We start from the raw sequence: 18101 nt of genomic DNA on the forward strand, positions 1-18101 counted from the left end.
TAACTTGTTATAAGAAACAAATTTTCTCCATGGAGTATTCAATTGATCAGTATTTAAGGGGAATTTTGTTACTGATCTACAAAATGACAAACGGACATATAACATTTGACATGAACGTAATGTTTTTAAGTGACACTGATAATGATTAGAGTTGATGTCACCTAGTCCAGACTCTCCTAATATCCTCCATGTTGAGTGGACTTGATTACCTCAAATCATATTGTTTATATTTGAATTTGAATTTCACGAAGACAGTTTCATCAGCTGAGTTTTAACACAACACTGATACCAACACAACACAGATGTAAGAACATTTCCCACCTTCCCGTGATGTTTAGAAGTGGTACTTGTGTAAGGAGAGGTTGTACATAATGGCGGTGACCAGTTTTTACCACACTGTAAAATGCATGGAATGGCATGCTCAATCCATGATAACCCGTTGCTATAGCATCTATTGTAACGTCAAGAGGTGTCCTAGGACGATAAATCATCATTATTGTTTAATATTATTGGTTTTTCCAATATTTATTAAACACATGGAGATGAGCACAAACAGCCTCAAAACCACTGTACAGTTTGTTTGTAAAAACTCCTTCTTTTAAATGTACTATTTCTTTATTTCCAAAAAAGGTTACATCATATTTAGACAGCTTTGAATCCAAATGATTCACATTAATAATATCAGGCAGAATGACCACCAACACCTTATTGCCAATTTTAAATTTATTTTTAGGTTGGTTCACCAGCCAGTGTGACTTAACCCTTGCCGAGCGGCATATTAAGATAGAAAAACACTTTACCACGCATATTTTTTTAATTAAATTTTCTTTTTTGTTTTAACATTATAATTACATAACTGCATGAAAAAAGTATATAAAATGTTTTTTAATTATATATTTACAAAAATTAATAATTAAAACTCGATATTTTTCAATCAATAATAATATGAATAAGTTACAATGCCTATATTTTGTTAGTGAGTAAAATACTTGTATATTATCCATATTTATATGTTTAGAAATATTATTTGTTAGTATAACTCAAATATATTATCTTGAAATGGCTGTGGTGAACGTGTAGCGTCCTTGGACTGGCGGGGGTCACAACACCAAGACGAGCGAGGCACGGGAACAACGTGCACGATATTACTGTCACTAATTTCCTACATTAGAGTCTCTACATTATTTATATATAACTAAAAACACAACACATAAAACACAGCTGAAATAAACATAATGTAAATGTAAGGTTACTTCAAAATCACTGATCACGAGTTATTTGTTTTGTTTACTTTACAATGATCGCATTGGAAAAGGCGGGAAAACAAATAACACACAGGTTTATTGATACGTGCTGCTACCTACTAAACAGAAAGGCGTACTAAGTGTACAGAGCTACATTGACAAGTGCTGCTACGTAGTAGGTGACGTTGAAAGTAACGTGTGGCAACAGCGCGGCAGCCAGCTGGAACGCAGCTGGCGCATATATACGGATGCCACTCAACCTCTATAGTTGAGCGCTGGCGCATATATACGGATGCCGCTCAGCAAGGGTTAATTAAATTGTACTTTAGTGTAAATTTTAAAAATAAATTGTATTTTACTATAAATCTGAATGACACCCTAATAAGAAATTTTTATTTTTATAATACTAAATCCAGTGATCCACCTTTATTATATTATTAAATATGCAAAAAGTATCTAATTAACTAGGTTTTGAACTCAGGGACTCCACATTACAAGTCTTACTTAACTGGATGAGCTATCCAGGATCCTTGATAAATGAGGTCAGTTTATACTAGTTTGTTTTTGATGATAAAAGTCCTTAAAATTTATATATACGAGGGCTAACCAGAAAGTAGATTACATTTCGCTCTGTAGCCGCTAGGGCCAGGACTATCACGGCCATTTTGATGTCAGGGTGTTCCTCCATTCAGTGACTATCCAACCGTGCTAGTGAGAGGTTACTGTCACTCCTTGTTGCTTTACAATAGCAGTTTAAAATGTATGACACAATTGAAAATCCCGCGAGTTGTAAAGTGCAATCGGTAATACGGTTTTTGTTGGATGAGCACAATAAACTAATTGAGATTTATCACCAATTCTATGAAGCTTATGGGAACGATGTGATTACTGAAAGTGGAGTGCGTCAGTGATGCATTAGGTTTAAAAATGGCCGAACTAATGTGTATGATGACGAACAATGTGGACAGCCAAGCATTGTGACCGAAGAAATTGTCTTAAGAATCAGAAAGAAGTTGAGTGCTCACTATGGCACCAAACCTAGGATAAATGCGATAGGATTATTGCTATCAGGTTAAAATAATCACACTTCCAGGGTATTTATGATTATTAGAATGCAAAATTATTTGAATAACAATAACATAATATTAAACACTACTACCTACTATAAGATGACATGTGCATTTATACTTAACTACACCCATTTGGCAAAGTAAAACAAGATACTTACATTTCCCTGCTATTTTCCATGGCGTAAAATTCTTTTCTCAACCATCGTTCCACTTGGAGAGGGTAAGGTGCATGAATCGTGTCTGGGACAAGATGTCTCAACCCCTTAACCCATAGTTCACATTCTTTCTCCGACAGAGCTACAAAACAGACAGTCAACCTCTACTTTTACTGTGCATTAAGACATATTATAGACGATATTATACTGTATGAGAAATGCATAGATAAGAAATTAAGCTTATTCAATTTTCTATAATGTGGTGTAAATACAGTGGAACCTTTTTAAGTCAGATTGCTTTATCTCAGCTCTCCAGGTAACCCAGACAGTTTATCCTGATTCGGAACATTAGAAAAGCATTCCCAAATATTTATTATGACTGTATTAAATTAAAAATTGTCTTAAGAAAACCTGAGTGGCAAGAATTAAAAGAAAACACTCCACGCTGACCAAAAAATACAACAGTAAAAATCCAACAACGAGGTTACCCACAACCATAACATAAAAAATTAATGATTTCCTAATATTTCTAAACTAAATTGAGAAATTCTAAAGACGGATCTTTTTACACTCAATTTTATAACGCTGCTTTAAGACGGTTTATAATTTACCAATAAGGAGAAGATTAACTCAAACCAAAAATTAAAAAGCAAAATGTTTTCCAGCATCTCTAATCTACATGATGATTATTGAATACACATATCATATCTGTTGCTTTGGAATATACTTGTCCAATAAATGGAGGTCATGGGTAATTAATTATAAAATTTCAAATAATCCTTAGAATCCTTCAGGTAAATGACAAACATGACTGTTTATTTTTGCAGGACATTTGTATACATACTTATTTAACAATTCAAAAAGTAATGTATTTATAAATCAAAATTGTCCATTGTTTTTCTTATATAGAAGATAGGAGCACATCACACCATGTGTCACGTAACGGGCTTCACTGAGGTAGCACGCAAAATTTAAAATCTATAGCTCATTTCAGAGCAAGAACATGCAGAGAGACAGACAGACAATCATAGAGAAAAGAAATGATTACATCCCCCAGTAGACAAAAGAGAAATTGTGTCAGCCTACTGAATGGTAGACTTCAATGATGCTCAGCCAAATCCATGGTTGAACGAACATACACTACCTCACCACCATTAGTAAATAGAACTTATTATTGTCTATGTAGAAATATAGTTTCAAGCAAATTATAAAGTCTATAGATGAAATCTGTCTCAAGACAATTTCCAATATGCTACATTCCAATTTATTCATTAAGTTTGGTTCAATAGCAGTGTTCAAATAATAAAGGTTCCGTTGAGCTCGGAAGCGTACAATGCTAGTATGCACCGAAATCAAATCTTGACTTCCCCATAGTTACCCATAGGAAAAAAATTGTAAAAATATTATCTAACACTCAGCCAAATCCCATGAAGTGACATGCACCATCATCAAACTCAGTGTTTCTCATGTAGAAATGTGAAGTATTGTGCAAATTATCAAGTTTATCTTATTCATTCCTTTGTGGGATATTGTTCCGACAGACAGACAGAAATGAAATGTTTCTAGTCCCACGAGCAATGGGCTTCGTTAACTCATTACAAACAAGCATATTTTTGCATAAATTCTGAGGACCTTGTGCAGAGAAAATCTAATGTTCTCATTAAGAAATTAAGCTTATTGCTAAAGATTTATATGTCTATTCCTCTTTACTGCACAAATACACACAAACGAAATTTCTCGCTACCTGATGGATAGATTCATCCACTAAGTTCACTAATCAATTATAATGCATTTATATCAACAAATTATGAAAAATATTACAAAATTTCAAAACAAAGCTAATATGTTTGATAATCCACTAAAGTTAATAACAAAATTAAATATACAATTCTTTTTCCTAAAAACTACTTTTACAAGTTCACAAGAACTTCAGTTTGTGGCACATTTGGTATGTTTTAAATTTATAATAGGGGTAAATTTCTATTACTTTTAGTTTTTCTTTCACCAGCCCAAAAACTAATCACTTATTTATCTTGTTAAAATTTTTTAACATAAGTACATCAAAATTGTAACTTTATTATTGTTAACATTAATAATGATAGTATAATACTTTAAAGTATATATTAATGTAAATACTGGAATTCATCTATTAATTTATAAAAACAACTAGCGGGCCCGGCGCGCTTTGCTGCGCATTTCAATAATTTTTTGCAAAAGTTGCCCGCGGCTTCGCACGCAATTTCCCGTTGAAAACAGTACACTATATTCACTTATTCTTTTTCTATCACATTCTAAACATTGCTGAGATAATTGATAGTCGTTCCATCGTGAGCCTCTTGGGCGTATTATGAAGGTATGTACCATATTCCTGCCTCTATCTAGCTGTTACCCACGGCTTCGCACGCAAATCTTAAGAACCGAAGTCCTTATATTACTTAGTAAATTTTTTTTTTTACTATAATAAATTTTAGATGAAATTAGTTATATCTCCGATGCCACGATTGAGCTTGCTTTGTTGTCTCGATCGAGAGAATATGTACACACGGAGTTTTGAGAACCATACTTCTGTCAAAAAAAACAACTAAGGTTGATTTTATAACATTCTTTATATTTGTAGCCAACGTAAGATAGTAATTATGATATCTGCATTACTCTTCTGATCAAGCATGAGCATGGTTTATATTAAATAAATATTGCAGTTAAAGGTGAATTTTTACGTCAAATTTGAATTGTATTATCTGGATAGTAAAGTCTATGTTTAACAGTGATTGCAAAAAAACAGTTTAAACAAAATTTGTCGTTTCTCTTAAGCTTACTCTATGCTTTAAAACTATAAGTGTAATATATGTTTACAAAGAACAGCTGATTAAAAATTTGAAAAGACGTTAACATATGTTTGCTGCAATGCATTTCTTATGGGTATTTCTGTAACCAGTGGGGCGGAATCCTGAATCGGGAAAGGGATGGGCATAGCTTATAAACCTTCTCCGTGGAAAAATACATATACGTACAAATTTTCATCATGATCGGTCCAATAGTTCACGATTCCATAAAGGACAAACATACAAACATTCATTTTTATATATATAGATGAGTGGGAATAGTAAATATGTAGTTGTTAGTTAAAACAGAGTTTTGTAACTTACAGTTAGGTCCATAGTAATGTGTCAAAATAAACTCATGAATCACTGTTTAGTGGTGATTTGTTGTTGGCCTCTACATTGAATCAATTGGATGAAGTCAACTGGTTTGAAGAGATAGCAGGAAACTACATGAATCTAATCCATCTCGTGGATAGTTTTCTTGGAACAATTACAATGAATGGCAAAATTACTAACAGTTGGAAGTCTGGGGTACATAAATTTAACTACTTTTGAATAACAAGTTATTTCATCCAGCTTTTAAAAATAACATTTTAATCACTAAAATATTCTCCTTTTGTTATTATGTGATAAAGAATTAAGTAGTTATTTCAAGACAACAACTTTGACATAATACGACTTTGTAAAATGTAGAATAAGTAAAACTTCAAAACACCTTAGTTTTTATGTGGGAGAGTACCAGTAACCTCACAGTCTAAGGATATTCGATCATAGTCATAGTCATAGTCATAGTCATATCATCTTTATTATAATTTCTTTGAGAAATACAATGGTGTCATAGATGCAAATATTAACAATTTTATAGGTATCTTAAGATTAGGTTTTCCAGTTGAGAAAACTCTTCAATGGTATAGAATGTCCTCTCCAGTAGCCATTGTCGAGCTTCTTTCTTGAAGTGCCGCTCCTCTGTTATTGCCTTAAGGTGATTTGGCAGCAGGTTGTACAGCTTTGATCCCGTATAGCTGGGTTTCTCTTCATACAGTGCAAGGTGATGAATGGGCAGTGCCAAAGTTGTTAGCGTTTCTTGTATTGTAGGGGTGTGTTTCTCCTAATCTTGTAAGATTGCGGGGACATGGCAAAGCAGATAACTTCGTGTATATATAACGACACCACAGTAAGTATTTTTAGTTCAGGAAAAGCAGCTCTACAGGAGTCAAGTGGGTTTAGGTCGGCCAGTATTCGGATGGATGACTTTCTTTTGTGCCACTAGAACCACGTTGCAGGTTGTAATGGGAGGAGTTTACCCCAGATTATTATCCCATACCTCAGGTGGGACTCGAAAAAGAGAGAAGTAAGCCGTTTTGGCTGTGTCCATGTTACTAATATTTTTTATCCGCCTTATGACATAAGTGTTACTGCTGAGCTTTTTGATTAGTTGGTCAATGTGTGGTGTCCAAGTCAGTTTATTGTCAATGATAACTCCCAGGTACTTGGCTTCATAGCTGGCTTCTATTTCTGGCAGACCTGCAGCTTCTGTATTTCTTCTTCCAAAAGTAAGTTGTTGGGTTTTTTGTTCGTTTAGCACAAGGTCATTTTGTTGACAGTACTGTTTTGCCAGGCTTAAAGACACATATGATGTTATTTCAAGGTCTTGGACTTCTTTTTTTTGCCACTAGCATGGCAGCGTCATCCGCGTATAAAATTACCTGACAGTATTCTTCCAGGCACCTGGGGAGGTCATTGCTGAACAGTATGTAAAGTACAGGACCAAGAACCGAACCCTGTGGAACACCCCTATTTAGAGGTAATGGTGTTGAAGTTGTTTTGTAGATGGTGTTGTTCTTTTTGTATGTTATTTCTACCATTTGTGATCGTCCCTCTAAATAGCTTGCCAGCCATTTTCCTGCCATCCCTTTAACACCCATGGCTCTTACTTTTTGTTATAAGAAGGTTGTGACCCAGGCAATCAAAAGCCTTGCTGAAGTCTAAGAGCAGGCTAGTGACCTCTTTTCCTTCTTCTCTCTGGTCAATAATGAATTCTGCAAGTTGGATTAGGGCAGAGGTTGTGGATCTTCCCTTGAGGAAACCGTGCTGCTGGCTGGTAATAATGTTGTGGTCAGTCAGGTGTTTCATCAGTTGGTTTAGCATGACTTTCTCGATCACCTTTGATATTGTTGAGAGCAAGGATATTGGTCTGTAATTGCTAATTTGGTCCGATGGTTCTTTCTTAAGCTTTGGGTACACTTTTGCCAGTTTAAGGGTTTGTGGAAAGATACCTTGGGAAAAGGATTTATTTATTATGTATGTGAGAGGGGATGTCAGTTCTTCCTTACAGTGTTTGAGGATGATGGAGGATATTTCGTCAGTTCGGCGGATGTTTTGGATTTCAGGCAGGAAATGATATTTTCCACTTCCTGGTAGTTTGTGGGGCTGTAGGATAAGTTCGGGGGGTTCGTCTCCCGTTTGGTTCAAGGGGACCGTTGTGTGCATGAGTTTGATTAGCATCTCCTAGAGTCTTATCTGCTATTGTTGTGAAGTAGTGATTGAGTTGGTGAGCCACTTGATGGGGTTTTTTAATTAGTGTCCCGTCCATTAGTAGTTTTATGGGTTCAGCTATTTTGTTGTTCTGCTGTCTTTCACGGTTAACTACTTTCCATAGTGCTTTTTGTTTGTTTTCAGCATTTTGAATAAAATTAGTGGTGTCTTGTTGTTTAAGTTGTTTTAGTTTTAAGTCGTAGTCTTTTTTCTTTGCTGCTGTTAGTGCTTTGTCCTCTTCTCCTCCTCGGAGTATCTGATTATTGAGTGCCTGCAGGTACTCTTTCTTAAGGTGGCAGACATCATCATTCTTTATTAGAGCTGATTTGAGTTTTCCCTTTGGTCTGGATTTTTTTCAGGGGGCAGGCTGTATTGAGCGCTGTAGTAGTTTTCCCAATAAACAAGTTGTAGGCTTGGTCTGCATCTGGGGAGTTGTATACATTGTCCCATGACTCCACAGCCAATAGGTGCTTCAGATAATTTAAGTTTTCTTGAGAAAGTCTTCTATGAGTAGAGCTTGGACAGTTTGCTTTCTTGGTTTGCAAGTTGATGGTGCAGAGTTGGGCACAATGATCTGAGAGACCAGTGGTAATCACTTCAACATTTTATATCCTCCCTGTTCACATTGGAGCACACAAAATCAATGGAAGATGATGAAGTGTGGGTGACTCTCGTAGGTGGAAGGTTGAGTCGTATTAAGTTGTGCCGTGCTAGCATGTTATCAAGTTTTTTCTTGTTCTTTGTTTCTGCAAGTCCGTCCACATTAACATCTCCCATTATGATGGTTTGGGCCTCCAGGTTGGGACCAGATCAAGAGTGTCGGATAAGATGTCCAGGGAAGTTTCTAAATTTCCTTCAGGTGGCCTGTACACACCGAGCAGGTTTATGGTTTTCATGTTTATTTTTAAGCTTATCATGTAGAGTTCGCATGTAAGCTCAATAGGTTTGTTTGAGGTGTTGACAATGTGTATAGTGTTTCCAAGAGCCTCGTTTGAGTAAAAGGCAACTCCTCCTTTTCTAGAGTTTTTCCTGCAGAACCCACCAACCAGATTATACCCAGGGAGTCTTGTATTGCGGAGTTGATCATCCTTGAGACCATGTTCAGTGATGAGCACAATATCAGGATTGAGGTCTTGGAGAAGGTGTTCAAGTCTATTTGACTTTGATGCCAGAGAGTCAATATTCTGGTGTAGTATCTTTAAAGCCTTTTCTGATATCTTGTCTTCTGGAGTGGGCATGTCCGGGTTGGCTGGAGAGTTGACAATTACTTCTGCTTGCTGTTTATTAAGTTGTTGTGGTCTAAAAAAAACTGTAGGGGCGATTTAGCAGGACATCCGACCTTGAGAGCGCCGCGCGGGGGGAGACAGCCAGCCCGAGGTTGGGGGTCGTTGGTCCAAATCCTGATGGGGTGGCACCAGCGCATGGGAGCCGGTCTGGGATGGGTCGTCACTGTCAGTCCAGCCATAGTGTTCAGTCATGTGGTTCTTGTAGAACATGATGTGTTTAGAGAAAAAACACCTCACAGGTCTCGTCTCTAGCCCTTGGCTTTGAGTTTAGGGGTGGGCTTTTGGTCTGTTTCATGTTAGGCTTTAGAGATAGCACTGGGGCAGTCTCTGTTGGTTGCTTATGCAGGGAACCAGATATTGATGCAGCATTTGCAGCCTTTTGGTTTGGTTTTGCACTTATAGACAAAGTGCAGGTCTAAATCCTTTCTGTGACTATATCAGTACTGTTGACTTTGTACTGTACCAACTCTCCTCCTTATTCTGTTTGATAAGATTCTGCAAGGACCAGTAGCCTATGATAAGAATAAGACTAAAATGGTGATTAGCTTCTTTTTTTAACCCTATAACTGGCAATCAACATTATAATGTCGATCTGAATCAATTTATGGGTGGCAATCTACATTATAATATTGATCTGACATGCAAGTGTTTTGACAGTTGATATAGTACATATATATACTACCACCACTATTTATTTATACACCATTTTAAACAGAAAGAATTGATGATTTCAATGGTGAAATTTGTCTTGATGTTTTGACAACAGTGATGTCACAGTGACGTTATCTTCATCTACCTATTTTGAAAATTGGCTCTATATAATGGGTATGGTTTATTATGTTGGTGTATGGCTTGTTATAGACTTTTAGGCAATACTATGATAAATTTTTGTATATTTTTGAAATATTTAGTATACAAATTATATTTTTTTGTTAATTTTTGAAAATAATCGTATCAATAGTAACAAATTTAGGTATGCTCCACACTTTTAAAAAATTAAAAAAATAGAAATTGGTTATAATTTTTTTTTAGTGTATATAATTCTCTAAATGTTTGTATATTTTGGTAACATTTAGTATAGTAATTATATTTTTTGTTAATTTTTAAAATAATCATATCTATAGTAACAAATTTAGCCTTTTGTGTACTAGTTGTGGTTTTCACAATATATACAATACAATATACACAATACAATATATACAATACACAATACAATACAATATACACAATACAATATATACAATGTTTTTTCAAGAGAACCTCGATACCATAGTATATTTTCTGAAACTATTTCAAATGAAAAATAAATTGTCTATCTCAGATTCTAATATTTGTAATATTATCACACTTTACCAGGGGCAGTCCCACCACTTCACTCAAAAAAGACCTGCCTTTTGAGGACAAAGACAAAGACAAAATTCTCTTTAATATTGACATGGACATAGAGTACAGTCATGGTGTCAGAGTTTTTCTTGGGTTCATATAAATTATTGTGGTGATCTTGCTCTATCCAGAAATTCTTCAATGGAATACAACTCTCTCTCCAGCAGTCAGTTAAGAAGAGTTTCAAAGAGGAAAAAATAACTGCCAGTTTGAAGGTAAAAACAACAATGATCAGTAAAAGTATTAAATCTGTTTCTATTATTCCATACAGCAAAATGAATTTAATTAGATTGGACTGTACAGTAATCAGTATGCTCTTGAAATACAACCTTGAACATGTGCTTGACTGGACAGAAAGCTACATCCTGTTTCACACTCAATGATCCATTCTAATTAATTAGAAGTATTAATATTCTAGTTTGATAGTTATTTCATGAAGTATCAAAAATATTCAACATTGTAATATTTCATGTTTTTACTAAGCAAATTAGTATCAGTTATTAATACACTGTAGGTAAAACACAAAAATCTACTCTTACCTGCTATGGATAGTGACTTGAGTTTAAACTCTGAACCATAGAAGACGACGAAACACCGAAGATTTTCAATGCGTTTTGCTTCCTCCGGCCATCGCTCAAAATCCTTATAATTTTTTCCCACTCGAATTTCATGAACTTCTCTCATCTCAACTATAAAAATGAAACATATTTTGTTAGGACTTTGTTTCATTGCAGAGATATTTCTCATGTAAATTTAAGAGTAATAATCCAAAATTTTTATGTAGAGATGAATGTTGTACATAATTTTTAAAATTAATGTCATACTAAAATCATTTCTAATAAAATTATAACTTTCATTGAAAATTACAGTAAAAATAATTTAAAGAATAAGCTTTGCACCTGGCTAATAGAAAACTAATTTTATACTCTAGAAAAATTTTAAAATGTTTAAAACATTATACTTTGAACTGAGATATATGCGTGCTAATTATGTTTTTATTTGCTCATGTTTGTATACAAATACTATTCCAAAAGTAACTGCCATTTGGTTTTTAAAAAACACCCAGCCATATAATATTATTTTATTATTTGAATTTTAAAACTACATATATCCTCATTTTTCTTCATAATTTCCATTAAGATTTAAGCAATTATCATATCCTTTTACTATCTTAAAAATGGTTTCTTCCAAAAATTCTGCACCATTAGCCACCCAACGTTTTTGAGTTCACCGTCGTCATTGAAACGCTGAGAACCAAGTCAGTGGTTTAGAAATATATCCAAAAGCTCAGAGATTGTAAAACGTTGATCTTCCCTAACTGCTTCATTGATATTTACAAGTTCATCTCTCACCACTGATGGCCTGCCACTCCTTTCTTCGTCATGGATTGTTGTTCATCCACATTGAAAAAAGATCAATCACATTCATCCACAATTTTTGGCCCATAAACGGCAGAAAGCTCCTTTTGAATAGCTGCCACTGAATATTGTTTTGCCCAAAAACCTAATTATTTCTCATTTAGCAAGAAATTTAATTGCAGCACACATTTTATGAAGCTATAGAAAATGAACGAGCGCTCTTACAATTTTCTAACTGACACAGCTAGATGCTAACTGACCTACCACGCCTGCCAATGTGCGAGAGAAAGCACTACTACTAGTGCTGTAAGCGAAAGGCGGTTACTTTTGGAGTAGCTCTTATATATTTAAATTTTAAAGACTATCACTTTTTAATTTTACTGAATGTGTGATCCTTCGGCTAAACTTTGTTGTCTATTTGTTTATTGGCTATGTTCTGTGAGCTTTTAAATATTGTAGCCAACTCTACTATTGCTTAATAGTTTATTGTACTATTTTATCACTCCTCTGCCCGATCACTTTATAATCATTTCTTAATATTCACATAATATTTTTATTTGTTTTACCTCTAATGTTCAGTTATACTGTATAAATGAAAAATTTTGACAAAACATATCTTGTATGATGGCCTGTATGGACATTGTCAGTGCCAGTTTACCTTATGACAAATAAAGCTATTAATACTATCGAAAATAATAAGTATACATAACGTAGTATACCTTATGTCTTTGATATGAAAAATGTATTTTTATAGTCCTTTTGGTAATTGTTAGTTCAAGATCTTTTTCAGTGTGTTCTATGTGCTACTAAAGAACAGCATAGATATTTTTACATACATTCTGGCATTTATGAACTTTATAAGTTTACAATGTAAATATAAATCTTTCATTCACTGTTATGAATATGTTACCTGAAAATGAATATATTCACTGAGGCTATATATTACCTGCTCCTTCAAATGACCTTGTACTTGCAGAGCGTGCCCAAACAATCTGCCTCGTTTCTCTCCTGATCATAAGGGTTTTTTTCTCAGGCCTCTTTCTGGGGTAGAATCGTGTCACCACCGTTCCCCTCTCCAGTTGGCTGATAACTTGCTCCATTTCTGGTATGAAGCTAACCATCACACCATTCACCACAGCCATGTCTTAATGTTGTCCTGGTTCTGCCTAATAGAAATTGAAGTTAGTTTAATTCAGAGAAAAAACTACTCCAAATTAAATTTAAAGGAATTTAAAGAAACTTCTAGATCAATAGATTTCCAAAATAAACTATAACTTGCAATGACGTACAAGACATGCTGACTACTACTATAAGTGGATTAACATTGGTAAATCTATACTTAAGAAATGGTTTTGATTACCAAGCGCTGCAGTGGTAATGTACAAGTGTGCCAACCCGTTCCATTCACGGAACCATTGTAACAAGTTCGCAGAAACCGTGAAGCAATTCTGGGTAACAATTCTGTTGCTATGGAACACAATCATTATGATTCATCACATCGTGTATATCGGTTAAAGGTAAGTTAAACGACATATCAATGAATAATCAGATGTTTATATTCTAATAATTTCTACAAATACATTAAATAAAAGTTTTTATGACAACATTTGTTTCATTTTGCTGGGGGTTCAATATTACAACCTACTACTAATAATATGGTAAGTTAAAAATATTAATATTGTAGCTTGATGTAAATCAAAATTAGTAACATTAACAATATTATAAAAAAGAGCAAATATTTAAACATGTTTTAAATCTAGAGATTACAATCTTGAATGAACACAAATTTTTAAAACATGGTTAAAGATTTAAAACGACCTCCACTTTCATCTAGACCTGATTAAATTGAGGTCCTGCAGCTCTTGATGAGCTTGAGTGTCTAAATTGCTAAGAACCTATTGGTCTGGTTATTCATCAGCATATCTAGGTGAATGAAGACAGGCGTACTCAGAAAATTCCAAAGTGTTATGGACTCTAGAGGAGTTATATAATATAGTGAGGGAAGAGGTAGTGGCTGCACAGGAAGGTGTTCAGTTTTTAAATCAATATCTTAATTAGATTGTTCCTAATCATTCTTTTGATGCAACCAGGGATATCTGACAGACAGCTAGTCTAGTGTCCATGTGGAAGAAACAGCTCAGGACTTGAAATCAATAGTAGATATATCTTATATCCACTCTCTCATCTTTAGATAGTTAGTAGTCCACCATTGGTACAACTAACTATCTACAGACACTCTAAACACTAACATCATCTGAGTGTCCAGAGTCATGCACAAGGATAATTTTTCTATTACCAGTAGTTCTTGGATATTAATGAAGGAGGGGCTTGAAAAATGAATGATGCTTTTCCTTTGAACAGTTCACTGTTTTGTGTTCATATACTTTCGTTAATCCTTCATATAAGATGATGAGGCAATAAGAGTATGTATGAGTTCAAATATTGCTCAGAAAAGATATAAGCAGAGCTGAAATGGAGGTGGGTGCTTTGTGGTATGACCAGAGATGAGGAAATTTCTCCTGAAAGAGGAATGGTGAAACATTTATAGGCTGACCATGACATCTCAAAGACCACATGTCTAGGAGACACAATTTAAATTCTTCCAGAGGAATCCAGTGACCTTGGACAGAGGAAGTATTTGACACCTTGACTTAAAAAACAGTTGCACATTGCATCTTTAGATGTGCTGAAGGTATTAGATAGTAAATCCCTTTACTACTGTTAATATATTTTGGAAAAATTAGGAATGCCAATGGGTTTTGAGAGTAGTTGTAGGTGACAGGCCTCTATGAATAGAATTTGATAGGAACTAAAGTGGAAAGTGAGCGTCATGGTTTTATTGTATGTGCTTTAGAGCAAGGTAGGACATCCATTGTCACATTTATTTTCTTCTCCATTATTAAATAATGTTGTTTGAAATCCATTCTCTGCGATTTGAAATATGAAAATAAGAACCAACGGTATCCGTTTAAAATGGGAGACTAGAGCAATATACCACATTCAGTCAAATATTGCACAAAAATGAGTATTGTGTAAAATAGGTCATGGAGGTGTCCTTAAAAACAAAACAAAAAAAGCTTAATACAAAAAGTACAAAGTACGGACTCAGGTAGAGAAGAGGTTAAAGTGACCTCTGTCACCCTGACGGACATCTGAAGAAAGAGTCAAAAATGGATAAAAAAAACACCAAGCAGAGGAACAAAAGAAGTGTTCTGCGCCTTCCCACAGGATATCTTTTAAACTGAAGGTTACTGAGGGAATAAGGGTGCTTATAATAGATGTGAGGTTTCCAGATATTTTCCTCAGCTCCAACACATGGAAGTGACTCAAAATACATTCCTGAATTTACTTACACCCAATACCATTTCGTTTATTGATTTTTTCAATAAAAAATTCTTATAACGTGCACACGAAAGCAATAAAAAACAATCACGTACAGACAATTTAAAAAAAAATTTAAACTCAAGAGGAACTAGTAATTAAATGGGATGATACTATATCTCCGGCCATCAAAATAACTCCACGGCAGCTAGATTGAATTGAGAGTATTCGGATGTGTGAAAATTTCCAGAGAAATATTAACATCCAAACACACATCTGCTTTTCATTTAAAACTTTGTTTCATACAATGACAACACGCTACTCTAGTTATTGATCAAAGTTATATCTAGTTATTGATTATTAAAATCAATTACTTTATTAAAATAAAGTAACAAAAAACTTTGCTAACAGTATTAGGCACCCATTACTAAAGACAACCCACCAGAAATTCATTAAGTCCCTATTATCGAAGGACAATTCGATATATATACAGATCGATATACATCCAATGCATACACAAATTGTTATTACCCTACTTCTCTTAAGCTAGGCCTATATGATTTCCGAAACCTTAATAAAAATTTAAATTTGCACACTATATCAATAGACCTATTCATTATAGGCCCATAAAACTTATTTAATCTTTTCTAAAATAAAAAGAATAAGAAAGTTAAAATTACTTGTATTTTATAAATTTAAATTATTGGCACTGCTTAATCCTTGTTGGGGGTCAATGGTACTAAAATTTTCAATTTTAATTAACACAATATTGACTTGTATTAAACATAATATTTTATTACATCATTATTAATGTGTTTAATGGTACTTTAAATGGTGATATATTGCATTTTTTCTTAATTACTGATTGGTTACAAAAAAAATGAAGAGGGGTTACGTCATGCATAATGAGATGGTTATAAGAGAAGCAACCTATGAGATGAGTTCTTTATATATAGACTACAAAGGGGAGAGCTTGGTTGGTTCATTAATTAAGTCTATGATGATTGACAGAAGTGTTAACGTTTGAGGTGACATCTATAATTTTATAAAACCGTGTTTATTATGTTATTCATTTATTGCAACATTACAAAAAAATAAAATGATACTCATCGATCCAGGGGACCGTAGAGTTTCAGTGTTTCTGGGTAGAGGAGGATAACAAATTAAGGAGGGGTAGGTATAAGACGCTGGGGATAACAGGGTTATCAACATTCACACAAAGGCTAAGAATTTGAGCAGGAAGATTAGGTCTACCAACTGCAAGACCCAGTTTTTTGTATCAATTAGTATAATTATCAATACATAATATTCTATATTGAATACGAGACTATCAATCGATATCAAAATATCTCAGTTATTTTTTACTAGTCATAATAACAATCATGTTTGAAATAAAAATAATTAGTTTAATATATAAAGTGATAATTTCATAAATAATAAAGGAACTATAACAATCAAACAAACAATTAGAACAGTACCTATATAGGAAACATTCATACATAATAATGAAATGGTACCAACATAACAAACATTTATAAGAGATAATGAGAAATTCATCTGTTAAAGCAAATTCATTAAGTTTTCCAAAGTTGGCCGTCTTTTTTAATTCGACAAAGTCATTTATTAAGAAGTAAAATATTATTTTTAGTGCTTGAAGAAGTGTTTTCAGTTGCTACAGATGATATAAGTTAACTATTTATCAAATTAATTGATCAGTATCAGATGGTTATAATTTAGCAATATTGTTTATCAATTTCAATATAAAAACTGGAACCGCTTATCGTACTCTAACGTTTTTTGATACTTTTTTTATTTTAATTAATCATTTTGGCCACAGGTTCCATGGTGAAATTAAGTTAATTATAATTAATTGTTTTTCTTTTGTTATTTCGGTTTTATTTGCCATTAAGCGGAACTTCTTCGGGCATCTTAGTGCTGCTTTTCCTCATTAATTAGATATGGTAGTTTAGTTCATTAAAAGAAACAGACTTTGTTCTTTCTCTTTAATGGTGCTGGTGAGTGATGTGTTGAGAGTGCACTTTAAAGTAGACTAGCTTTATTGTTAGTGTGTCAGAATGGACAGAAAAGATGTTACGTTGATTTCTTTAAAATATAATTAAATTCTTTGTGTACTTCTAGAGTAGCGGCCATTGCCCTACTAAGTAAAATAATAAGATTAAGTGAGTTTTGTAATATTTTAGCTCTGAAGCGTTAGTAATCAGCCTTTTTGAATTTTGTTTTTACTGATCAGTACTATCTCGAAGGATGACTCATTTGTCACCATCATTGTGGGGCAGGCCACCTAGGTGAGCCAGAAGCATTACTGTCAGCCCTGTCAACTACTAGTTCCTTTTACGAGGTTTCTTAAAAATCTTCTGACTTTCCAAAACTTCATTGTTTTATATATTTTTTTACTTACTTTTTAAGCATTTTCCAATAGAAAAAACAGCAAAGAGGCTAAAGTAAACAATTACACATTAGCCTATCATGATATATTTAATTTAAGTGTATAATTAATACTTACAACAAATTAATACTAAACCAAGCAAGCATCAAAACAGTCCTTATAACTAGACCATAATTCACAACAACATTCAAAATAGAAACTACATAACTAATATAAACATAACCAAACTACATCGTACGATTAACTGAGTGAACAAACAAGTAGAAATGAAATTGATGCACGTATAAAACCTAACCCTAAAATGGCAAAAAGTTCTAATCAGATTTAGAAGTTTAGTCACCAGCTGCCAGCTGTGTAATCAGCTGTTACAGGTTAGCCAACAGAAAAAGTATTGTAAACCAATTATATCTCATTTATTTAGTGTTATTTTTTTCAATAACATTTTATACCATATTGAAACCATGTTAATTTATACCATTTTATATTTAACTTGATAATATTCAATTGTGCCAATATAAAA

General features: G+C 33.8%; 1 protein-coding gene across 3 annotated transcripts in view; it reads right to left on the minus strand.

Annotated features, from left to right (window-relative positions):
* The window catches only part of LOC124358584 (1-phosphatidylinositol 4,5-bisphosphate phosphodiesterase gamma-1), an 89588-nt gene extending 71698 nt beyond the window's left edge, over nt 1-17890 (minus strand). The window contains exons 1-5 of one of the 3 annotated variants that reach the window (XM_046810896.1): nt 17699-17890; nt 13214-13320; nt 12800-13015; nt 11035-11184; nt 2473-2611 (exon numbers count right to left, since the gene is read on the minus strand). In XM_046810896.1, coding sequence (XP_046666852.1) covers nt 2473-2611; nt 11035-11184; nt 12800-12995 — 485 coding nt within the window. In that variant the 5' untranslated portion in view covers nt 12996-13015; nt 13214-13320; nt 17699-17890. Of the gene's footprint in view, nt 1-2472; nt 2612-11034; nt 11185-12799; nt 13020-13213; nt 13321-17698 lie in introns of all 3 variants that reach the window. The other 2 variants (XM_046810898.1, XM_046810891.1) reach the window with 2 other exon arrangements.
* Between the last annotated feature and the right edge of the window lie 211 nt (nt 17891-18101).

The sequence above is a fragment of the Homalodisca vitripennis genome, chromosome 1 (assembly GCF_021130785.1).
Source record: "Homalodisca vitripennis isolate AUS2020 chromosome 1, UT_GWSS_2.1, whole genome shotgun sequence".
Classification (NCBI taxonomy): domain Eukaryota; kingdom Metazoa; phylum Arthropoda; class Insecta; order Hemiptera; family Cicadellidae; genus Homalodisca; species Homalodisca vitripennis.